The following is a 23,097-nucleotide window of genomic DNA, read 5'->3' as shown; positions in this document are numbered from 1 at the left end:
CTGCAGTGCGCCGAGATCGGGCCACTGCACTCCAGCATGGGTGACAGAGACCCTGTCTCAAAAATATAAAGTAAAATAAAATAAAATATGCCACCATTTTTGTAACCCTGGTTTGTCATTTATTCACTTTTCATATACTCGAAGCCTTAAAACAAGGCCAGCGGAAAGATCTCACTCCACGAAGCTTTGGGTGGCGGTTGGCGTGGCTCCTAGAGATGTGATTCTTTCATGCTATTTTGTGGGAGCAGAAACGGAGACTAGCCCAGGCCGCGAGAGGGCTGGGGAGGTGCGCGGGCTCGGGCAGGTGCGTCAGTCCGCGGGGGAACCCGGGGCTCCACCTGGGCGCGGCGAGGAAGTTGCACCATGTATGGGCAGCTACGTCAGGGGGGCGGGCCCGCAGCCACCGGGGAACGCCGAGCCTGGCCCATCCCAGTGAAAAGGCTGCCGCCGGACTGGGGGAGGCGTCGCCAAGTTCGGGACCGACGGGCCAAGGCTGCGCGTCTCGCGGGTGGAGCCTGGAGGTGACCGCGTCGCTGCAACGCCCCCACCCCCCGCGGTCGCAGTGGTTCAGCCCGAGAACTTTTCATTCATAAAAAGAAAAGACTCCGCACCGCGCGGGTGAGTCAGAACCCAGCAGCCGTGGACCCCGCGAAGCCGCCAGCCCCGGGCATGTTCCGAGACTTCGGGGAACCAGGCCCGAGCTCCGGGAACGGCGGCGGGTATGGCGGCCCCGCGCAGCACCCGGCCACAGCGCAGGCAGCCCAGCAGGTGAGAGGGGCCCGACGCCGGGGGTCCCCCGGGAGGACGGCGCGTGGGAGGCCGGGTCAACTGCCGCACACTCCGGGACTGAAGCCGGGAAGCGGAGTCTGGGCCGGGCTGGGGGCCGGGGCGAGGATCCTGCCCCTCGGCGTCCGGGGCCAGTTGCCCCCACTGCGCAGCGGGCGGCAGAGACCCGCGAACTCCCCTTCTCCCAGCCGCCCCCTTCTCCCTTGCAGTCCGCGTCTGTCCCTCTGTCTCCTTGCCCGCTTTCTCTCCTCCTGCCCACCTCTGACTTCTGCGTCCACCCTGCTTCAGAAGGGGCGTGGGCGCCTGGGTTGGCCGCCCCGACGGCTCGGAGGGTCTCTTCGCCTTGGGCTGAATTCCTGGGATCTGGAGTCTGGGCCGGGGTGAGATGTCCCAACACGGGAGGGAGGCGGGATCCTTCGGGAGAGCAGCTGGGCCGGGGTGGGAGTCCCGGCCCGGTCTGCGACCGTCCGCGTGTCCGTCCGTCTGTTTGTCCTTCGCCCCTCCGTCGCCAAGTCCCTATCGTTTCTCCGCCTGGGGAGCCCCGGGGGGTCCGGGCAGTGGACCTTTGCCGAATGCGGCGAATAGAGACCTCGATGTTCCGGGACGTGCGCGGGGTCAGGCTGCGGGCGACTCTCGCGACCCCGCTCCCGGCCCCTAACGGCGCCCGCTGCCCGCTGGGGGCACCCGGGAGGCTGCAGGTGCCCGTTTCCTGTCGAGGGGCTGCGAGCACGTGTCGGCAGGGGAGGGAAGGAGGGGCGTCCGTTCCGCCGAGTCACGGCGGCCGAGTCACGGCGGCTGAGTCACCCGGGGCGCCCCTCCCTTCCTGGCCCGGAGCGGCCCGGGCCCGGACAACCTCGGGAGTGGGAGATGCCGCCGGCGGTGCCTTGGACCCGGAACTGGGGTCACTGGGCCGCCGGGCCCGCAGCGCTTGGGCTCAGGCTACTGCTGTCGGGACTTGCCTGGGCTTGTGGGGCGCTTCCCGGATGATTGGGCGCCCACACCCAGGGCCCAGCGGCAGAGCTCGAACCCACTTCTCCCAGAACACTGAGCTCCATCCCAACCCACTCCTCAGATAGCTGGTTGATAGAATGGGAACAGGGACGTCGTGCTGGGCGCTTGCTACATCATTTACCGTATTTCACAGAGTCGAAGACCTCATCGATTGAAAAAAACCCACCATAACTTTATGCCACTAATTTTCTTTCTTTCCTTCTTTCCTTCCTTCCTTCCTTCCTTCCTTCCTTCCTTCCTTCCTTCCCTTCCCTCCCTCCCTCTTTCTTTCTTTTTCTCTTTCTTTCTTTTTCTTTCTTTCTTTTTCTTTCTTTCTCTTTCTTTCTTTCTTCTTTCTTTCTTTCTTTTCTTTTTTCTCTTTCTTTTCTTTTCTTTTCTTTTTTGAGACAGGATCTCCCTCTGTTGCCCAGGCTGTAGTGCAGTTGCACAAACTCAGCTCACTGTAGCCTCAACCTCCTGGGCTCAAGCAATCCTACTGAGAGCCGAGCTGGGAAGCGACCTGGCCACAGGCACGCACCACCACACCCAGCTACTTTTTAAAATTTTTTTTTGTAGAAATGAAGTCTCACTGTGTTGCCCAGTGTGACCTCGAACTCCTGAGCTCAAGTGATCCTAGACACAGCCTCCCAAAATGCTGGTGTGAGTCACCATGCCTAGTCCACTAAAATTTTTTAAATTGCCAATTAAACTATGATTTCAGAGGTATTAAATGGTACTTCTTAACATCAATGAAATCCTGTAATCTTCACCTGTAACAATATTAAAAATGAGGAAACTGAGGCACATGGAGGTTAAATAACTTGCCCATGGTCACACAGGCAGTAAGTAGCTGAGAGCTGAGATTAGAATTGGGACAGCCTGCCATGCCAGGTGGCTAAAGCCTGTCATCTCAACACTTTGGGAGGCTGAGGTGGGTGGACTGCTTCAGCTCAGGAATTTGAGACCACCCTGGGGCAACCTAGTGAGACCCTGTCTCTACAAAAAAATTTTTAAAAAAAATTAGCCAGGCTGTGCGCGGTGGCTCATTCTTGTAATCCCAGCACTGTGGGAGGCCAAGGCGGGTGGATCACCTGAGGTCAGGAGTTTGAGACCAGCCTGGCCAACATAGTGAAACCCCATCTCTACTAAAAATACAAAAATTAGCCGGGCACAGTTGTGGGCGACTGTAGTCCCAGCTACTTGGGAGGCTGAGGCAGAATTGCTTGAACCAGGGAGGTGGAGGTTGCAGTGAGCCAAGATCAAGCCACTGCATTCCAACCTGGGCAACAAAGCAAGACTCTGTCTCAAAAAAAAAAAAAAGCCAAATGTGGTGGTGCACATAGGTAGTCCTAGCTACTTAGGAGGCTGAAGTGGGAGGATTGCTTGAGCCCACAGGTCACTGCACTCCAGCCTGGGCAACAGAGTGAGTCCCTGTCTCAAGAAAAAAAAAAGCACTGGGATGGCCTGAACCCACAGCAGTGACTCTTTCCTGCCTCAGCCCCTCTGCACGGGGCACCTGCCACTTACCAGACTGTCGCACACATTCTCTCACTTGATTCTCACAGCCTCCCCGTGAGATGGGAGCTGTAATTATCCTCTTCGTGCAAACAGGTGCAGGAGTGGGTAAAAGACCAGCTGCTGGGCTCAAATACTGTTTCCTACTCACTGGCTCTGTGTCTGTGGACAACTGTTCTCCTGTCTGAAAATGAAGATACTAGGCTGGGTGTGGTGGCTAAAGCCTGTAATCCCAGCACTTTGGGAGGCCAAGGCAGGTGGATCACCTGAGGTTGGGGGTTGGAGACCAGCCTGGCAAACATGGTAAAACCCTGTCTCTACTAAAAATACAAAAATTAGCCGGGCATGGTGGTGCACACCTGTAATTCCAGCTACTCGGTAGGCTGGGGCAGGAGGATCACTCGAACCTGGGAGGCACAGGTTGCAGTGAGCCAAGATCATGCCACTACACTCCAGCCTGGGCAACAGAGTGAGACTCCATCTCAAAAAAAAGAAAAAAGAAAAGAAAATGAAGATACTACTGTGCCAATGATATGAGTCAGTATTTGTAAAGTGGTTAGAACAGTTCCTGGCAGTTTATACTTTATAAATGTTAGCTCTAATGGGGAAACGGGGGCACAGAAAGGTTATGTGACCTGCCCAAAACCACACAGCTTATGAGCAGGGATTTGCTACCAGGTCAGTCTCTGACTGCCAGGCTGTGTTCTTTCTGTTCTCAGAGCTAGCCTGTACATTGAAGGTAGACAGCAGTGTAGCCTCTGCCCAGTGGAAGCCCCCCAATCCACATGGACCTCATCTGTGGCCTTCCATTTCTTATTCCTTAGAAGTTCCACCTCGTGCCAAGCATCAACACCATGAGTGGCAGTCAGGAGCTGCAGTGGATGGTACAGCCTCATTTCCTGGGGCCCAGCAGTTACCCCAGGCCTCTGACCTACCCTCAGTACAGCCCCCCACAACCCCGGCCAGGAGTCATTCGGGCCCTGGGGCCGCCTCCAGGGGTGCGTCGAAGACCTTGTGAACAGGTAAGGCACAGAGGCATCGCAGTGGCTCCGACTCCACCCAGGAGTGCTAGGGTGCAGAGAAGCTCCTGCCAGAAAGGAGAACATAGGGTTAGGAGAGAGTAAGGTAGGCTATAGGTGACTACAGCCCAAGGCTGAAAGCGATAGGAGCCCCATGGGAGGCCCAGAGGATACAACAGTCACTTCTGGATCACGGAAGCTTCCTGGAAAAGGTGGCATATTGGCCTAGAAGGATGGGTAGGACTGGCAGAGGCACAGAGGAAGGAAAGGACATTCCAGGTAGAGAGGGATGGCAGGAGCAAGGATGGAGGTGGAGGCAAGAGCATGTAACGTGCGCACATGTAATGGCGAGGGGGTCTCCACCTACCAGCATGCATAGAGGGGACACTTATGTTGTCTGGGAGAGAGCAGGAACAAGAGGGTTCCCTTCAGCTACTCCCTCAGTCTCAGTTTCCCTGTCTCATTTAATCCTCAAGAAATCTATCTGGGGTATGTACCCTGGTTTTCCCCATCTTCCACCAAGGAAATGAAGGCACAGAGGGGTAGTCACTTGCCCAAGATCACACAAGTAGTGAGTAATGGCACAGAACTGGCCTTGGCTCCAGGTCTATCCAGCTCTGAAGTCAGATCCTAACCACCAAGCCAAGGCCAGGTGCAGTAGCTCATGCCTGTAATCCCAGCACTTTGAGAGACCTAGGCAGGAGGATCACTTGAGGCCAGGAGTTAAAGACTAGGCTGGGCAACGTAGAGAGACCCTGTCTCTACCGAAAAAAACAAAATAAAATAAAATCCCCAAAACTAATCACCAAGCCACTCTGTCTCACTGGGAGCTAACAGAAGGCTCAAAGTAGAGGGAACTGAGAATTCTTGGCTCCCCAAGGCCCTTACCAAAATAAGTGAATAAGAGATGGCGAGTCTTTAAAGGAGTGGCTCTCTTTCCTCTCCGTGGGGCATTTTGGTGTGGGAGACTACAGGGGATGAGTTTAAAAAGCTTGGTTGGCAGGTAGAGGATGGGGAGAGAGGTTAGGGCCCTGGGAAAGATGAGAGATAGCCAGGGATAGGTTTCCCAGAACAGGATGTCTGGCCTTTGTGGTGAGGAGGGACTGTGGTGTGAGCCACAGAAGCGGGCCAGGGGTAAACCCTCTTGTGCATCCTTCCTTCAGCCTGGTTCTGCGGGTGACCCTTTGATCCTGGGTTCTCCAGGTAGGGCTGTGAGCTGTGAGTTGGATCCTTTTGGCGAAATGGTCTCTCTCATCTGGCCTGTCACTCAATGTGGAATAGAGTGAGTGGGTTCTATGGGTTCTAAGTCCTACTCTGGAACCATAAGCAAGTTATCCTCCGTGGACTTCAGTTTTTCATGGAAAGTTGGGTTAAGAATCTATGTTTAAGGCCAGGTGTGGTGGCTCACGCCTGTAATCCCAGCACTTTGGGAGGCCGAGGCGGGCAGGTCATGAGGTCAGGAGATTAAGACCGTCCTGGCTAACACGGTGAAACCCCGTCTCTACTAAAAAATACAAAAAGCCGGGCGTGGTGGTGGGCGCCTGTAGTCCCAGCTACTCGGGAGGCTGAGGCAGGAGAATGGTGTGAACCCAGGAGGCGGAGCTTGCAGTGAGCTGAGATCGCGCCACTGCACTCCAGCCTGGGCGACAGAGCAAGACTCCGTCTCAAAAGCAAAAACAAACAAAAAACAACAACAACAGGCCGGGTGCGGTGGCTCACACCTGTAATCCGAGCACTTTGGGAGGCCAAGGAGGGAGATCACCTGAGGTCAGGAGTTTGAGACCAGTCTGACCAACATGGAGAAACGCCGTCTCTATTAAAAATACAAAAAAATTAGCTGGGCGTGATGGCACATGCCTGTAATCCCAGCTCCAGCTACTAGGGAGGCTGAGACAGGATAATCGCTTGAACCTGGGAGGTGGAGGTTGCGGTGAGCCAAGATCACACCATTGCACTCCAGCCTGGGCAACAAGAGTGAAACTCTGTCTCAAAAAAAAAAAAAAAAAATCTATGTTAAAAAAAAAAAAAAAAAAGAGGCCAGGTGTGGTGGCTCCCGCTGGTAATCCAAGCTTTCTAGGAGGCCAATGCAGGAGGATCCCTTGAGCCCAGGAGTTCCAGACCAGCCCGGGCAACATAGCAAGACCCCATCACTACAAAAAAAAAAAAGGCCAAGCACAGTGGCTCATGCCTGTAATCTCAGCACTTTGGGAGGCTGAGGAGGGTGGATCACCTGAGGTTAGGAGTTCAAGACCAGCCCGGCCAACATGGTGAAACCTCATCTCTACTAAAAATACAAAAATTAGCCAGGTGTGGTGGTATATGCCTGTAATCCCAGCTACTTGGGAGGCTGAGGAATGAGAATCACTCGAATCCAGTAGATGGAGGTTGCAGTGAGTCGAGATCAGGCCAATGCATTCCAGCTTGGGAAAGAGTGAGACTCTGTCTAAAAAAAAAAAAAAAAAAGGCCGGGCGCGGTGGCTCATGCCTGTAATCCCAGCACTTTGGGAGGCTGAGGTGGGCAGATCATGAGGTCAGGTGATCGAGACCATCTTGGCTAACACAGTGAAACCCCATCTCTACTAAAAATACAAAAAATTAGTTGGGTGTGGTGGCAGGCACCTGTAGTCCCAGCTACTCAGAAGGCTGAGGCAGGAGAATGGTGTGAACCTGGGAGGCGGAGCTTGCAGTGAGCCAAGATCAGGTCACCGCCCTCCAGCCTGGGGGACAGAGCCAGACTCCGTTTCAAAAAAAAAAAAAAAAATCTTTGCATATTCTCAGTGAAAAAACAAGAATCTATATAAAGTACTTGGCTGGCACATAGTAGGCTTCCAACACATTGCAACTTAATCAGCAGCACTCATTATCCCCTCCTAGTGCTTACAGCTCTTGGAAGAGGAGACTTGGTTGTCCAGAGATCCAGAAGGATGAGGGTCCTGCAAAGAGGGTGCTGAGGGGGAAAGGTCACTTCTGGCTGGGGAATAAGAGGGCTTCCTGGAGGCAGGAACATCTAGTTGAGTCCTGAGAGATAAGGAGGGTTAGGGTTTGTGGAAGGGGAGGGCATTATGGGAGAGGAATGTGCACTAAAGCTAGGTGCGAGGAGGAAATTTTACCAATCCAAGCAGACAGTGCCTCAGTGCAGAGAACTGGTTGGGTGCAGTGATCCCTAAATCACAGGCTGAGGGGGCCCTGCCATGACCTCTGTCAGGGTCCTACCACTGGGCCACCATGAGGGACGAGTTCCAGGCAACCAGTGGCCCAGGGTCCTCCTCACTGCCAGTCTCACCGCCAGATCAGCCCTGAGGAAGAGGAGCGCCGACGAGTAAGGCGCGAGCGGAACAAGCTGGCTGCGGCCAAGTGCAGGAACCGGAGGAAGGAACTGACCGACTTCCTGCAGGCGGTGAGCACCAGCCCTGGTCCACCGAACTCTGAGGGACCCTGTCTCCCAGGAGCCCCCAAAGCCCCAGTATATGTAGCCCCTACCCCACCATCCTAGCTCCTTGTCCGAGGGGCAGTCCTGGGCAAATGATGAGGAAAAATTGATTAAAAATTGGCTGCAGCATGTCTTACTGGAGGCAGAGCAGAGCTGAGGCTCAGCCAGCAATCTCCTTGTTTTTTTTTGAGACAGAGTCTTGCTCTGTCACCCAGGCTGGAGTGCAGTGGCGAGATCTCGGCTCATGGCTTACTGTGACATTTGTCTCCCAGGCTCAAGCAATTCTCATGCCTCAGCCTCCTGAGTACTGGGACTACAGGGACCTGCCACCCTACCCGGCTAATTTTTATATTTTTAGTAGAGACAGGGTTTCGCCATGTTGGCCAGGCTGGTCTCAAACTCCTGACCTCAAGTGATCCACCCGCCTCAGCCTCCCAAAGTGCTGGGATTACAGGCCTGAGTCACGGCCCGGTGCCAGCAATCTCCTAAAACGCCTGGGCCTGATGGGAGTCGTGCCCATTTTCTCCCAGGGGCTCATGGGAATTGCAGTCCAGACTTGCTGGAGACTCTCCACTGCCCCCCTCTCTCCCCACCCAACCCCAGCTCCTCAGAACCCTGAGTCCAAACATCTGAGGCTCCAGGGTATTCAGCCCTCACCTTCCTGACTCCTCTCCTGATCTACAGGAGACTGACAAACTGGAAGATGAGAAATCCGGGCTGCAGCGAGAGATTGAGGAACTGCAGAAGCAGAAGGAGCGCCTGGAGCTGGTGCTGGAAGCCCACCGACCCATCTGCAAAATCCCCGAAGGAGCCAAGGAGGGGGACACAGGCAGTACCAGTGGCACGAGCAGCCCGCCAGCCCCCTGCCGCCCTGTACCTTGTATCTCCCTTTCCCCAGGGCCTGTGCTTGAACCTGAGGCACTGCACACCCCCACGCTCATGACCACACCCTCCCTAACTCCTTTCACCCCCAGCCTAGTCTTCACCTACCCCAGCACTCCTGAGCCCTGTGCCTCAGCTCATCGCAAGAGTAGCAGCAGCAGCGGAGACCCATCCTCTGACCCCCTTGGCTCTCCAACCCTCCTTGCTTTGTGAGGCACCCGAGCCCTACACCCTGCAGGTGCCACCCTAACCAACGTCTCCTCCCCTTCCCCCACCGGTCCAGCTGGCCTGGACAGTATCCCACATCCAACTCCAGCAGCTTCTCCATCCCTCTCATGAGACTGACCATATTGTGCTTCACAGTAGAGCCAGCTGGGGGCCACCAAAGCTGCCCACTGTTTCTCTAGAGCTGGCCTCTCTAGCACAATTTGCACTAAATCAGAGACAAAATATTCCCCATTTGTGCCAGAGAATTCCCGGCAGCCCAGAGACTTTGTAGATCCTTAGAGGTCCTCTGGAGCCCTAACGCCTTCCAGGTCACTGCCACACTATCCATCACCCTCTTCCTGTGATCCACCCAACCCTACCCCCTGACAGAAGGTGCCACTTTGCCCACCTAGAACACTAACTCACCAGCCCCACTGCCAGCAGCAGCAGGTGATTGGACCAGGCCATTCTGCCGCCCCCTCCTGAACCGCACAACTCAGGAGGTGCCCACGGCTTCTGTGATGAGCAGATCTGCCGATCTCAGCTTTGAGAAGCCTTCAGCTCCAGGGAATCCAAGCCTCCACAGCGAGGGCAGCTGCTATTTATTTTCCTAAAGAGAGTATTTTTATACAAACCTACCAAAATGGAATAAAAGGCTTGAAGCTGTGGCCTGAGCGCCTCACTGGACCCCAAGGCCAATGGGAGAGTATTTGAGCCCTAAGTCCCAGCCTTAGCTCTACAGACTCACTGCATGACCTTGGACAAATTATTTGATATTTTTGGACTTTGTCTTATCTGACAAGTGGGGCTACATCCGCTTGGCCTCATCTCCAGGACTGAGAGGAGAGAGTCCTCTGGGGTAAAAGCGAAGAGGCTTACCGTCCCTCTTCCCGTGGGGGCCCACAGTGCTGTTGCGTGTGCCACGGTGGGGCGCTGTTATGCCCCCTTCCAGCCTCAGAGGAGGGGGCCGAGTGGTTCTAAGCCCCCAGCAGCTGCTTCCTGCCCCATTGTCTTGAACAGGAAGGAGCCGGGAAGGGAGCTGGAGCCACTTCAGGGGCTGGATTCTGGCCGGTCCCGGCGCCCGATGGGGGAAGTCTGGTTTACCACTGCCCCGCATCCCACCCCAGGCTCGAAGTAATGGGGGAATCATTAGTTCTGCAGTCCTTCTGGATGGGAATGGTACCCTGTTTCAGCACCCCACCCTCGCCCCAACCCCGGCGAGTACCAAACAGACGCTGCCCAGGCCGCGGGCTCCGCTTCCGTCCGGGTTTATTACCCCCAGTCCAACCCCCAGCAAGTCCCTCCGCTCCAGCCTTCAGTCCCCCTGCTGCCCTGCCAGCAAGAACGAGGGGCCCTTATCGGTGTCAGGATTTCTTAGTCCATGCCAGCGGCCCCTCTTGCGCAGCCAGGACGGCGTCCAGGTCCCGAGGTCCACAGCTCGGGGAGCAATCCAGGCGGGCATCGGCGTGGAGGAGGCAGTGCCTTCAGTCATCGGGGGAACAGGCCAGGGGCAACTGATCCGGACTGCCCACGCTGCCGGTGCTGGAGCTTCCATCGCCTAAGTCGCGGGGCCCACACGGGGGCAGAGCAAGCTCGGGTGCTGGCCCGGCGCCTGAGCCCCCCGCGCCACCGGGGCCGCCGCGGGGGCCCCATTCTTCGCCCAGCGCCAGGCAGAGCTCCTTAAGCGCCAGGTTCTCCCGCAGCAGCTCCTCCTGGCGGCCCTCCAGCTCGGCCAGCTTCTGCCAACAGCCGCCCAGGTCCTCGCGCACTGCCCGGGATGCTTGGGTCCCGAAGAGCTGCCACTGGCGCGCGGCGCGCCGCCCGCGTTGGCGCTCCGAGTCCAGGAAGCAGCAGAGGTCGCGCAGCTCACGGTTTTCTGCCTGCAGACGCCGGTTGAGCTGCTTGAGTTCGCGGATCTCGCCCAGGTGGCCCTGCAGCTGCCGATTCACCTCCTGCATGAGGCGGCCACGCTGCACCAGTGCCGCCAGGCGCGCCGCCTCCTCCCTCCGCAGGCGCCGCACTAGCTCTTCCTTGCCCAGCGCCGCCATCTCCTCGTCCGTCAGCTCCTCCAGGCCGCCTGCCTCGGCCTCCATGGCTGGTCAGGCCGCTGGAGCATCGCCCGCCCGCCGCCGCGACCCAGGAGCCCCACGTCGGGCCCGGCGCCACTCAGGGTCGGGCTCCGGCTCCGCGCGCAGCAGGCAGTGGCCGAGGCAGCGTAGGCTGCAGCAGCTACCCCAGCTGGGCACGCGGCGGGGCGCGCGCCGGGGCGGGGCCGCACGACGTTTGGAAGGACAGCCAATCCGGTGAAAAGTCCCCGGAAAGGGGCGGGGCCTGAGTTCAGGGGGCCCCTTCCCCACCCACTCCTAGTGTTACTGATCCTCGATGTCAAGGAAGGCCCGCGTCATCGCCCTCCGCACCGGTCTCAACCCGAAACTAGGAGCTTCGAACCTCCAAGTACCGGATCGCCCTAAGCTCGAGCCTAGGCCTCTCGGCTCTTCTGAGAACAAGACTCAGGCGTCCACCCCGGACTCCTGCCCATCCCCGACGGAAGTCAGATGGACCGCTCTCCAGTCCCTCTTTACCTTTGATCAAATTCAGAAGTCTGGGCTCACTAAGGATTGCCCCCGGTTCCTCGGAACCCTAAGTCCAAACGTTCTAGCTCACCGTTAGACTACTATCCCTCCCAGGGAGCGTTTCTTGCCCGGGGGGAGGAACATACAGGAATCGTTTGTTCAATAAACGTTTTTTATGTGCAAGGCCCATGCAGAAATAAATTTAACCAAAATACTGATTCCATCCTCAAGGAGGACGCAGTCTGTCCGGGAAGACAAGCTGTGTTAAACAAGAAACAAATCAGGGAGAAGTATGGTCTGAGGGTCCTTAAGAGGATTCCCAAAAGGGATGCTATCCAAGAGGCTCTGGTAGATCCATAGGACTTTGCCCAGTAAAGAGCTATTTCAGGGAGAGAGAATAACAAGGTGAAAGACACTGGTGCCCGAAAGAGCTTAGCTGCTTTAGGAAAAATGAGGATAGCTTGATGGTTTTTGAAAAGCAGATGTGTCCAGAAAACGCGAGAGAGACAGAGAGGCTTCAAGGGTAGGTAAAAGCCAGATTCTTAACTTCCAGTACTAGGTTGGAGCATTTCCAAAGGCCAGTAAGGATGTTAAGCAAGGGAGTAATATTTGTAAGGATGTTAAGCAAGGGAGTAACATTCTAAGATGTGCATTTGGCCGGGCGCGGTGGCTCACGCCTGTAATCCCAGCACTTTGGGAAGCCGAGGCGGGCGGATCACGAGGTCAGGAGATCGAGACCATCCTGGCTAACACAGTGAAACCCCATCTTTACTAAAAATACAAAAAAGAAATTAGCTGGGCTTGGTGGCGGGCGCCTTTAGTCCCAGCTACTGGGGAGGCTGAGGCAGGAGAATGGCGTGAACCCAGGAGGCGGAGCTTGCAGTGAGCTGAGATCGCACCACTGCACTCCAGCCTGGGCGACAGAGCTAGACTCCGTCTCAAAAAAAAAAACCAAAAAAACAAAAAACAAATATATATATACACACACACATATACACACACACACACACACACACACACATATATATATGCATTTAACTGGCCAAGATGGTGAAACCCCGTTTCTACTAAAAATACAAAAATTAGCCGGGCGTGGTGGGAGGAGCCTGTAATCCCAGCTACTCCACAGGCTGAGGCAGAGAATTGCTTGAACCGAGAAGGCGGAGGTTGCAGTGAGCCGAGATCGCGCCACTGCACTCCAGCCTGGGCGACGGAGCGAGAAGGCTCTGTCTAAAAAAAAAAAAAAAAAAAGGTATTTAAAAAAGATTGGGCCGAACTCTGTGTGGGCCGAACCCTGCGGGGAGGGGACATAAACAGGGAGATTGGTAACTGTGCAAGGAGCAAGGAGAGCTAAGCAGAAAAACGGCTGGGGCAGCGTCAGTGGGGGTGGAGAGGACAAACAGATACTAGAAATATTCGGGAGGCAAATCAGCCGAACTGAATGTGGGGAGAGAGGAGTCTGGCAGAAAGCCCAGGTTTCTCGTATGAGAACTGGTGGATGGACCGGGCGCGGTGGCTCAAGCCTGTAATCCCAGCACTTTAGGAGGCCGAGACGGGCGGATCACGAGGTCAGGAAATCGAGACCATCCTGGCTAACACGGTGAAACCCCGTCTCTACTAAAAAATACAAAAAACTAGCCGGGCGAGGTGGCGGGCGCCTGTAGTCTCAGCTACTCCGGAGGCTGAGGCAGGAGAATGGCGTGAACCCGGTAGGCGGAGCTTGCAGTGAGCTGAGATCCAGTCACTGCACTCCAGCCTGGGCGACAGAGCGAGACTCCGTCTCAAAAAAAAAAAAAAGAGAGAACTGGTGGATGTTAGGGTTATCACTGAGATAGCGACGCAGGAACGAAACAAATGGGGAGAGCGAGAGGTCTGTCTAGAATATGTTGAGCTTTTGAGGGGCTTACAGGAAGAGTGTGGACAGACTTGGCCAATAGGCGGCCCCTCCGGATGTGAACTTCCAGGCAGAGCTCAGAAGGGCAGAATTAGAGACGTCAGTAGCTCGTGGGGATGGGGGTGTGGTTAAAACCAAGGTGGCAGCAGGCGCCCCAGGCCCAGGAGAGGTGCTCATGCGCAGGATGGACAAAGGGGTCTCCAGCAAGAGCCCGAGGAAGTCGGGGCATACCCCATTTTTGCGGAGAAGAGATTTAGTACAGAGCCCTGTGAAACCCCCTAAGTTTAGGATACAGGTCAAACTTAGGAGGTCCAGAAGAGGGCAGAGAAGGTGGGAGAAAAGCCAGGAGGAAGTGAGGGGAGAGGTTTCGGGGACCGTGGAGACGAAAGGAGGAACTCCCTTCGAGCTCCTGCAGACCGCCGCGGGGAGACAGGACGCAGGAGCCCGGGACTCCCCCTCCCGGCGGGAGGAAGCGTTGCTCCTCCGCGTAGTCCTCCCCCTCTCTTCCCTCGCCGCTCCCGCCCCGTCCCCGCCCCCACTGGCTGTGTCCCGGAAGTGGTCCTATGCTGGGTCCGGATGCCGGGAGCGGAATCTCGGCACTCCCGGAAGTGGCCTGGAGGCGGCGCGCCAGGCCCGAGCGGTGCTCCCTCCTGCTCGGGCCGCTGCGGCCCCGGGCGTCGCCATGACCAGCGAGCTGGACATCTTCGTGGGGAACACTACCCTTATCGACGAGGACGTGTATCGCCTCTGGCTCGATGGTTACTCGGGTCCGTCAGGGGCGTGTGGGGAAGCCCGTCAGCGGAGCGGTTGTTTTGAATGGGAGAGGGGGCGGGGCTAGGACTTGGTCATCCTTTAGGGAAGTGGGCGAGCGCCTGGGAATAAGGGGTGTTATAGGGATCTGGGATGGAATCCCTTAAGGGCTTCTGGCGTCGGCGGGGCGGGACGTGATGCTAGCGCCCACTTTCCAGTGACCGACGCGGTGGCCCTGCGGGTGCGCTCGGGAATCCTGGAGCAGACGGGCGCCACGGCAGCGGTGCTGCAGAGCGACACCATGGACCATTACCGCACCTTCCACATGCTCGAGCGGCTGCTGCACGCACCACCCAAGCTACTGCACCAGCTCATCTTCCAGATTCCGCCCTCCCGGCAGGCACTACTCATCGAGAGGTGCTCACCCTGTGGGATGGTGGAGACATCAACCAGTCTGACTGTATACCCATTTTCCCAGCTGAAACAGGCCCAGGGAGGGATGGGACTTACCCAGCCATCAGAAAGTTGAGAGCAGAAGGGGTCAGACCCAGGCCCTGCCAGGCCCCTCCAGGCCCCCTTTCCTCTCTTTTATGGGGGGGTCAATGGTGGTGTCTGACTCCACAAGGTACTATGCCTTTGATGAGGCCTTTGTTCGGGAGGTGCTGGGCAAGAAGCTGTCCAAAGGCACCAAGAAAGACCTGGATGACATCAGCACCAAAACAGGCATCACCCTCAAGAGCTGCCGGAGACAGGTGGGCACTGCACCCACACAGACACAGCATCCCATTTGCACTTCACTCCCTCCCTTTGACCACTGCCCCAGCTCCAGCCTCTGACTGTGGCAGCAGCTTCATACCTAGTCTTCTCCTCCCTTCCCCTTTCCCCCCCCCCTTTTTTTTTTCCTTTTTGAGACAGAGTCTTGCTCTGTGCCCCAGGCTGGAGTGCAGTGGTGTGATCTCGGCTCACTGCAACCTCCGCCTACTGGGTTCAAGCGATTCTTGTGCCTCAGCCTCTGCAGTAGCTGAGATTACAGGCGTCTACCACCACACCCGGCTAATTTTTGTATTGTTAGTAAAGACGGGGTTTCACCATGTTGGCCGGGCTTGTCTTGAACTCCTGGCCTCAAGTGATCATCTGCCTTGGCCTCGCAAAATGCTGGGATTACAGGCGTGAGCCACTGTGCCTGGCTCCCTGTTGCTCCTTCCAAGCTATCCTGTACTGTATGGCCAGAGTGACCTTTCAGAAGCCCAGATCTGACTTTGGGCTCCCACTGCGTCCTGGGTAGCAGCTGCACTTCTTGGCTTTGACCTATAGACTGTCCTGTGATCTCGTCCCTGCAGACCTCTCTAGGCTTACATTTCTCCAGCCCCCAGGCTTTCCTTTACTCATGTTGCTCTACCTGGAGGGTACTGTTCTTGGCAATATCTACGTCTTGAAATCCAAGACAGGAGATGAGATGCCACCTTCTCCACAAGCCTTTTTGGTACGCCAGGAAGAAGTAACCCTTCTGGGCCTTTGATGCCTTTCTTTTGTATCTCCTGTGAGCTTTCTGTTTATAGCTTAGCATTTGTTTTTTATTTTTTAGTTCCTGGGGCTTAGCCAGGAAAGTCTGTTCCAACTCAAACTTGTGAAGATCTGGAGAGCATGGTGCTAAAATGGGGTTGGATTTAGAGATAAGATTGAGTAAACATTTATCCAAGGCAAGATACGGCAGGAGCTGCTAAGCATTTGAGTTGATAACAAGTACTAATAACCAATAGTTGGTTGAAGGAATAACAGATGCTAAATCAGCACTTGCCGACTGGATAGGTGGATGGGGAAGGGAGGGATGTTCAGTAAGTGGTTTATTGGGTGAGCGACATGGTGGACACTCTGACCAGTCCTCTCTTGTATCTACCCTAACTGCCCTGCAGTTTGACAACTTTAAGCGAGTCTTCAAGGTGGTAGAGGAAATGCGGGGCTCCCTGGTGGACAATATTCAGCAACACTTTCTCCTCTCTGACCGGTTGGCCAGGTGAGGAGCTAGCCACCTCCCCATCCTGCACACTACTTCCCTGGGCCCTGAGGCTTGTCCACCTTCCCTACCCCAACCCTTCTGACCTCCTTAGTATGCTGGGGGAGTGATTATCCCACTTTTAGTCTGTACTTTTTTTTTTTTTTTTTTGAGACGGAGTTTCACTCTTGTTGCCCAGGCTGGAATGCAATGGTGCAATCTCGGCTCACTGCAACCTCTGCCTCCCGGTTCAAGCAATTCTCCTGCCTCAGCCTCCCGAGTAGCTGGGATTACAGGCTTGAGCCACCGCACCCAACTTGGTCTGTACTTTGGACCGGACTGACCTGGATGCAAAGCACAGTCCAGCGATTTCCAGTTGGGTTGTTGAGAGATGCCATATGTAAAGCCATGGCACAGCCCTGGCACTTAGGAAGTGCTCAGTAAATAGTAACTGTTACCCTTATGGTCTCCCACTGTATGCACTAGGAAACTTGGGCTGGAACCTTCTCTTCGCACAGATGGGGAAAGGGCGTAGAGAAGTGACTTGAGACATGTCACACAGCAACTTGAGGCGGAGAGAGGCCAGAACTCGGACACCCAGCTGAGGTTGCAGCTGCTTACTAAGAAGGAATTTCTTTTTTTTTTTTTTTTTTGAGAAGGAGTCTGGCTCTGTCGCCCGGGCTGGAGTGCAGTGGCCAGATCTCAGCTCACTACAAGCTCTGCCTTCCGGGTTTACGCCATTCTCCTGCCTCAGCCTCCCAAGTAGCTGGGAACACAGACGCCTGCCACCTCGCCCGGCTAGTTTTTTGTATTTTTTAGTAGAGACGGGGTTTCACCGTGTTAGCCAGGATGGTCTCGATCTCCTGACCTCGTGATCCGCCCGTCTCGGCCTCCCAAAGTGCTGGGATTGCAGGCTTGAGCCACCGCGCCCGGCCTAAGAAGGAATTTCAAGCCCTGAGGACCCTCCTCTCTTCTGTGCAGGGACTATGCAGCCATCGTCTTCTTTGCTAACAACCGCTTTGAGACAGGGAAGAAAAAACTGCAGTATCTGAGCTTCGGTGACTTTGCCTTCTGCGCTGAGCTCATGATCCAAAACTGGACCCTTGGAGCCGTCGGTGAGGCCCCCATTGACCTAGGTGCCTGGATGTCTCCCCATCCTCAGGACCTGATTCCCCACCAGTAGTTTCTCCCACAGGCCCCCAGTTCCCAGCATTCGCTCCTGTTTGCGGCCCACACCCAGGCTACCCTGCCCATAGAATGTTTTCCCACACACAGCTTGTCTGCAGACAGAGGGCCTATTGCCTCTCTGTGGCCCGGGGCATGTCACTGCATCTCTCTGACACTCCATTTCCTCTTCTGTCCCTAGGGGGGAAATGAAGTATTGGGTGAGGAAAGGCTTAGGCTATCCCAGAAGGGGATTTTATCACCCACTGCAACCCCCTTCATGGCCTCATAGACTCGCAGATGGATGACATGGACATGGACTTAGACAAGGAATTTCTCCAGGACTTGAAGGAACTCAAGGTGCTAGTGGCTGACAAGGACCTTCTGGACCTGCACAAGAGGTGACCTTGTAGGGGGCCATGGGGCAGGGCCTGCAGTAGGGGCCCAGGTGGCTATAGGTGTGACCCTGTCTCTGCAGCCTGGTGTGCACTGCTCTCCGGGGAAAGCTGGGCGTCTTCTCTGAGATGGAAGCCAACTTCAAGGTCTGTGGTTCCATCCAGCCTCTGGCCTTTGGCATCGTCAGCCTCCAGTTCGCCACCTCTACTGGGCAGCTCTGCCCCTCCCAGAGACTGGCCGGCAGGTGGCGCTGCTGCTCCCTCTGGTGGCTGCTGACGGTGGCCGCTGACGGGAGCAGCTCATAAACAATGGGGACTTGGTTGATGGAGGGAGGTGGATGGATCTGGGGAGGGACCTACTCCTCCCCCAGCTTCTGTGCTCAGCTCCCAACTTCTGGGGCAGAAAGCAGAACTCCAAGGATCCCTGCCCCACAGAACCTGTCCCGGGGGCTGGTGAACGTGGCCGCCAAGCTGACTCACAATAAAGATGTCAGAGACCTGTTTGTGGACCTCGTGGAGAAGGTGAGCTGTTGTGCCCTCTGACACCCAACCTGGCCTGTTCCCGGCCTAGACGAGTGCTAAGTATTCTCTTGGGCCCACAGTTTGTGGAACCCTGCCGCTCCGACCACTGGCCACTCAGCGACGTGCGGTTCTTCCTGAATCAGTATTCAGCGTCTGTCCACTCCCTCGATGGCTTCCGGTGAGCAGTCCTGTCCTCCTGTCTAGCTTGGCCTTGCCCCAGCCTGCCACCTGCCAGGACCTCACCTCCCGCAGACTCAAGGTTCCTCATTCTACTACCCTGAGGGTAGGACCAAAGCTCTGGCTCCCCCTCTTAGAAGCTGTGTGATTTGGGGCAGGTTTCTTAACCTCTCCATGCCTCAGTTTCCTCATATACAAACTGGGGTTCATCATGAGAAGAACTGTAAGAATTTTCTAAGGGCAAAATGAATGAAGGTGTAGAAAGCACTCAGGGCAGGGCCTCCACCATGGTGAGTGTTGTGAAAACTCAGCTGTCACTGTTCATGTTCTTACAGACACCAGGCCCTCTGGGACCGCTACATGGGCACCCTCCGCGGCTGCCTCCTGCGCCTCTATCATGACTGAGGCCCCTCCCAATGTCCCGCCCACACTGACAATAAAGTTGCCCTGAGTTTGGAGACTGGTCCTCGCTCCGGGGAGCAGGTGGGGGGCGTGCAGATGTGCCTGTGTCTGTCTCTGAGCACCTGGTGTCCGTGTACAAGGATGGACATTTACAGTGGCCTCTTGGGAACTGGGACATATCTCAGGGAATGGTGACTGTGCTCCGCCCATCCACCAGAAGAGTCCACTCACAAGCCAGAGGTCTTGTCTTGGTTTATTCAGGCTGTATTGAGATTGGGAAGATGAGCAAAAACCTGGGGGTAGGGCTGGCGAGGAGGCAGCTGGCCTAACAGGACAGAGCTGAGGGGGCCAGGTGGGTTCAGGGAGGGCAGGAGACTCGGGGCTTCACATCCGGTTTCTGCACACGGGCAGTGAGCGGGAACCTGGTGATGCCACAGGTATTGCTCCCTCGGTGCAGCCGGAAGTAGCCCTAGGAGGTTAGGGGACACAGGGGTGGGAAGGTGGGAAGAGGCCTGTTCTGCCTTGCCCCTCCCCCAATAGATCACACTCACCTTCTCTCCCCACTGGGCCCCCCAGGAGTTCTTCAGGATCCAGTATGGGGTGGGGTGTGGAGGCTGAGGCTGAGACTGCGATGAGACTGTCTCTGCCCATATCCCCTCTGACTTGAGGCTGCCAAAACCCACCAGCAGGACAGAGTGGTCCACAAGCTGGGGGTCACAGGTGGTGGGTGTGGCCTTGATCACACCTTTCCGGTATAGCTGCAGGGGGTGGGGGCCGAGGGGCTGAGTGTAGGGCCAAGTCCCCTGTATTCCCCTCCCCCGCCAGCTCTCCCATCCCACCTGCAGGGGCTTCATGTTGATGGTCACGGTGATGGGGCCGTAAGTGGCCAGGTACTGGGCAATTCCTGGGGACGGGAGCATCATCAGACCCTTGGCATGTGGGCGTGTCGGTTTCTCTCTCGCTCCTTCGCTCCTCCTACCCTCTCTTGTCTTCTAGCCCAGTCACCCAGTGTGTCTGCCTCTGCCCCGGTGTCTGTCCCTGCCGTCCGCCCATGACCCTGCCCTGCCCGCACTGTGCTCGCTGTTCTGCAGCATGATGAAGTCCTGGATCCAGGCCACCTTGTGGTACTTCTTGGCGTGGCACCCTTGGGCTCTGACTTTGCCCTGGAACGGGTAGTCCTTTTCACTGGCCAGGCCGCCTGCAGATAAGCAAGACAAGGGAGGAGGCTCCGCTCCTGCCCACCCTGTCCCCCTGCAGATGCACAGAGTGGCGGGGCAGTGCACTCACTGTTGTTGAGAACAGTTATGAACGCGTCCCAGACGAAGCCACCACGGCAGCCATCCCCACAGCGACCACAGTCCAGCAGTTCTGGTGCAAGAAGGGACAGTGTGGGTGACCAGGCCCCTAGGCCTCCCTCCCCTGTCACACCTGCACCCTCTGTCAGCCCTACCCTGCACGGAGACATCCACGAAATCCCAGAAATTGATGCGCCACAGGGCCTCTATGTTGCCTGCCGCTGCCATGGCCCAGCAGCAGTTGCAGTTTTTCTGGAGGGCGAGAGGGTGAGGCGGGGCTAGGTGTTCGGGCCAGGCCCCTCTCCTTCCCACCACTTAGCTGAATTAGAGCGAGCTGGGTAGGGGCAGATACCTGGTCCTTGATGGGTGAGATGGCACCGGCCACCTTCCGCCAGTCACAGGTGAAAGGCACTGACTCCTCTGGCTCTTCGGACCCTATCTCTCTGCCCATGTCGGGGACCCTTCCAGCTGCCCTCCGATACCCGTAGAGCTGGCCAAACTCCTCCTCTGGGGAACAGACAGGGCCACTGAGGTCTCTGTTTTGACCCCTTCTCCCTGTTCTGCCTCTCCCACTCCAGCCGTTGGTCCCATAATGCCCTGAGGGGCAAAAAGGCAAGGATAGGCCGGGTGTGGTGGCTCACGCCTATAATCCCAGCACTTTGGGAGGCCAAGGCAGATGGATCACTTGAGGTCAGGAATCCAAGACCCCATCTCCACAAAAAGTAGAAAAATTAGCTGGGTGTGGTTGTGCGGGCTTATAGTCCCAGCTACTTAGAAGGCTGAGAGGTTGGGGGAATTGCTTGAGTCTAGGAGGTAGAGGCTGAGTGAGCTGTGATTGCACCATTGTGCTACAGCCTGGACAACAGAGCAAGACCCTGTCTCAAAAAGGCAGGGATGCTGAGCCTAGAGAGGCTGGACTCCCTGCTGGGTGCTTCCGTGTAGCTGCTGTGCTGGCCCCTAGGCTGGGCTAGGACACAGGGCTACAGTGATTCTGCCCCTGCACTGGGTGATTTGATACCAGCACCCAAGCCCCTGGTCCTCAGGGAAATGAATTTCCTTCCCTGGGAAGTGAAAATTGAAGGTCCACTGGGTCCAGCTGCCAGTGTCCCTGGGGAGACCGCTTCCCCAGCCACCACCTACAGGCCAGAAGGGTTAATGGTACCTGTGAGGTCACTGAATGGAGTCACCCCAAACTCAGCTGTGCCCAAGTCCTCCTCCTGCAGCCGCTGAGCCTGGGCCAGGTTGTGGGCAAAGATGTCTAGGCGGCGAGCATGCTCTGGACCAAGAGGGAGTTGTCCTAGGCTGACTCCCAAACCCTCAGGGGCAGGAAGTAGCCACTGGCTGGGCACCCTTCCACCCACACCCACCCAGTTGAGCACTGGCTCCTTTCGTGTAGCTCCTACAAGGCCCCACTGCAGATACCCAGGCCCAGGAAGTGGTTACCCAGCCCACCTAGGGTTGGGTTTTCCCCAGAGGCAGCGAGAGGACCATCTCTGGCCACCCTGGGTAGGAAGCCAGGTAAGGGGTCTGGTGGGGTGGTGGTGACTCAAGGAAAGGATGTGCGGCCAGAGACCAGCTTCCTGCCAGGCCACCTCCTTTATACCTCTGACCACAGGAGGAGAGCTGGAACATGATGGGGAGAGGAGACGACGGCACGGGCAGCCTGAGCTAAAAGGCACACGCAGACCAGCCCCCTAGAAAGATCAGTACAGCGAGAGGGCAGGGGCAGGGGTTAGATCATGGGCTAGAGAAGAAGTCCCCAACGTGGGGACAAAATGGGTGTCCTTGGGTGTTTGCTGAATGAACGAATGAGCAAAGGTGGTGGCCCCCTGCCCACTGCCTGGAATCACAGGGAAGTGACTGCGGAGCCAGGGGATCACGTAGGACTAGGGCAGGACCTCACCCGCTGCCACTGCCCTCCAGATCCATAGCAAAGAATGATCCTGGACCCACTCATGCTTTCAGGAAACCAGGGAGCACATGCCCAGCTCTGCCCTGTCCTGCTGAGTGACCTTGGCCATGCCTGTTCCCCACCCTGAGCTTCAAGTTTTTCATCTATTACAAAGTGGGATGGCTGGGCTTGGTGGCTCACACCTGTAATCCCAGTCCTTTGGGAGGCTGAGGCAGGTGGATCACCTGAGGTCAGGAGTTCAAGACCAGCCTGGCCAACATGGTAAAACCCTGTCTCTACTAAAAATATAAAAGTCAAGTGTGGTGGTACATGCCTGTAATCCCAGCTACTTAGAGGCTGAAGCAGGAGAATCGCTTGAACCCGGGAGGTGGAGGTTGCAGTGAGCCAAGATGAGGCCATTGCACTCCAGCCTGGTCAACAAGAGTGAAACTCCGTCTCAAAAAAAAAGTAGGGGCTTGGAGTGGAGATGTATGTGCCCTGTGATACCTTCTGGGCTCAAGTAACTCCGGTTGAACTGGATCTGGAACAGCTTGAAGGCCTCTTTCAGCTCCAGCGGCTGGGGACCGAGGTCCTGGCAAGGAACCAAGGGTAGAGAGGAGCAGTGGGCAGAGGAATCATTGCTGGGGCCCCACCTTAGCTCCTAGCCGTGCAAGGACTGGGCTAGGGGTCAGCCAGTTAGCCTTCTCTGTCTTCCCATGTGCCCTTGGGCACGTCAGCCCCCTCTCCAACCTCAGTGACTCCCTCTGAAAAATGAGAATGACAGGCCAGCTGTTTCTGAAGGGGTGACCCCAGGTGTGGGACTGGCAGTTGTAAGGTTTTGGGAGCACTTACCTGGGCCCTAAGGGAGCCTCTGATGCCTTGGGCTAGGCCTGCCACCAACAGGGCCAGGAGGCAGGAGGGGTGGGTAGTCAGTGCCATGCTGGTGCAGTCTGGAGAGGCATGGAGGCAGGAAGCCCTGCAGATCGAGGAGGAGGGTGTGAGGGCGGGGCTGGAGAAACCACGAAGGGGAAGACAGGTTTGGTGGGTGAGGGGTGGACCCCTAGAACCCACAACTTGCTCAAGCCTTCAGGCTTTCAGTCCTCTGCCTGTCTGCTCCCCAACCCACCCCTTTTTTCTTTCTTTTTTTTTTTTTTTTTCCTACCCAGGTTGGAGTGCGGTGGCACAATCTGGGCTCACTGCAACCTACACCTC

The 23,097-nt window shown here is 56.3% G+C and overlaps 4 protein-coding genes across 5 annotated transcripts; 2 read left to right on the top strand and 2 right to left on the bottom strand.

Annotated features, from left to right (window-relative positions):
- Window positions 1-9,516, top strand: FOSL1 (FOS like 1, AP-1 transcription factor subunit). Its single transcript, XM_003909546.4, has 4 exons — window positions 1-768; window positions 4,116-4,313; window positions 7,600-7,707; window positions 8,425-9,516. The coding sequence occupies exons 1-4, from the start codon at window positions 670-672 to the stop codon at window positions 8,833-8,835; spliced, it is 816 nt and encodes a 271-aa protein (XP_003909595.1). The 5' UTR covers window positions 1-669; the 3' UTR covers window positions 8,836-9,516.
- A 564-nt stretch (window positions 9,517-10,080) lies between these two features.
- On the bottom strand, window positions 10,081-11,577 carry CCDC85B (coiled-coil domain containing 85B). Its single transcript, XM_009185610.4, has one exon. The coding sequence runs from the start codon at window positions 10,920-10,922 to the stop codon at window positions 10,314-10,316; it is 609 nt and encodes a 202-aa protein (XP_009183874.1). The 5' UTR covers window positions 10,923-11,577; the 3' UTR covers window positions 10,081-10,313.
- Window positions 11,578-13,858: 2,281 nt separating this feature from the next.
- Window positions 13,859-18,792, top strand: FIBP (FGF1 intracellular binding protein). The gene is made up of 10 exons (XM_003909550.2): window positions 13,859-14,063; window positions 14,265-14,463; window positions 14,672-14,798; window positions 15,960-16,060; window positions 17,021-17,154; window positions 17,496-17,604; window positions 17,682-17,745; window positions 18,034-18,120; window positions 18,201-18,298; window positions 18,633-18,792. The coding sequence occupies exons 1-10, from the start codon at window positions 13,979-13,981 to the stop codon at window positions 18,700-18,702; spliced, it is 1,074 nt and encodes a 357-aa protein (XP_003909599.1). The 5' UTR covers window positions 13,859-13,978; the 3' UTR covers window positions 18,703-18,792.
- Window positions 18,793-18,934: 142 nt separating this feature from the next.
- CTSW (cathepsin W) lies at window positions 18,935-22,872 on the bottom strand. Of its 2 annotated transcripts, XM_003909552.5 has the most exons (10): window positions 22,738-22,872; window positions 22,393-22,477; window positions 21,157-21,270; window positions 20,347-20,501; window positions 20,150-20,246; window positions 19,987-20,067; window positions 19,772-19,897; window positions 19,539-19,603; window positions 19,251-19,457; window positions 18,935-19,168 (listed from the first exon to the last, which is right to left on the bottom strand). In XM_003909552.5, the coding sequence occupies exons 1-10, from the start codon at window positions 22,822-22,824 to the stop codon at window positions 19,058-19,060; spliced, it is 1,128 nt and encodes a 375-aa protein (XP_003909601.2). In that variant the 5' UTR covers window positions 22,825-22,872; the 3' UTR covers window positions 18,935-19,057. The 2 variants fall into 2 exon arrangements, with proteins under 2 accessions (XP_003909601.2, XP_009183875.2); XM_009185611.4 differs by having other exon boundaries at window positions 18,937-19,457.
- Window positions 22,873-23,097: the final 225 nt, after the last annotated feature.

This window comes from Papio anubis, chromosome 12 (genome assembly GCF_008728515.1).
Source record: "Papio anubis isolate 15944 chromosome 12, Panubis1.0, whole genome shotgun sequence".
Classification (NCBI taxonomy): Eukaryota; Metazoa; Chordata; class Mammalia; order Primates; family Cercopithecidae; genus Papio; species Papio anubis.
The sequence above is the reverse complement of the archived record's forward strand: the minus strand, read 5'-3'. Positions and strand labels throughout refer to the sequence as shown.

Coding starts and splice junctions, on each gene's coding strand:
- CTSW (XM_009185611.4), bottom strand. CDS start 22,824: ATGGCACTGACTACCCACCCCTCCTGCCTCCTGGCCCTGTTGGTGGCA. Junction 20,247..20,346: donor TCTCACCCATCAAGGACCAG/GTATCTGCCCCT, acceptor CTCGCCCTCCAG/AAAAACTGCAACTGCTGCTG. Junction 19,458..19,538: donor TCAACATGAAGCCCCTGCAG/GTGGGATGGGAG, acceptor CACCCCCTGCAG/CTATACCGGAAAGGTGTGAT.
- FIBP (XM_003909550.2), top strand. CDS start 13,979: ATGACCAGCGAGCTGGACATCTTCGTGGGGAACACTACCCTTATCGAC. Junction 14,064..14,264: donor CTGGCTCGATGGTTACTCGG/GTCCGTCAGGGG, acceptor CCCACTTTCCAG/TGACCGACGCGGTGGCCCTG. Junction 17,155..17,495: donor CTGGACCCTTGGAGCCGTCG/GTGAGGCCCCCA, acceptor ATGGCCTCATAG/ACTCGCAGATGGATGACATG.
- FOSL1 (XM_003909546.4), top strand. CDS start 670: ATGTTCCGAGACTTCGGGGAACCAGGCCCGAGCTCCGGGAACGGCGGC. Junction 769..4,115: donor CAGCGCAGGCAGCCCAGCAG/GTGAGAGGGGCC, acceptor CTTATTCCTTAG/AAGTTCCACCTCGTGCCAAG. Junction 4,314..7,599: donor GTCGAAGACCTTGTGAACAG/GTAAGGCACAGA, acceptor TCTCACCGCCAG/ATCAGCCCTGAGGAAGAGGA.
- CCDC85B (XM_009185610.4), bottom strand. CDS start 10,922: ATGGAGGCCGAGGCAGGCGGCCTGGAGGAGCTGACGGACGAGGAGATG.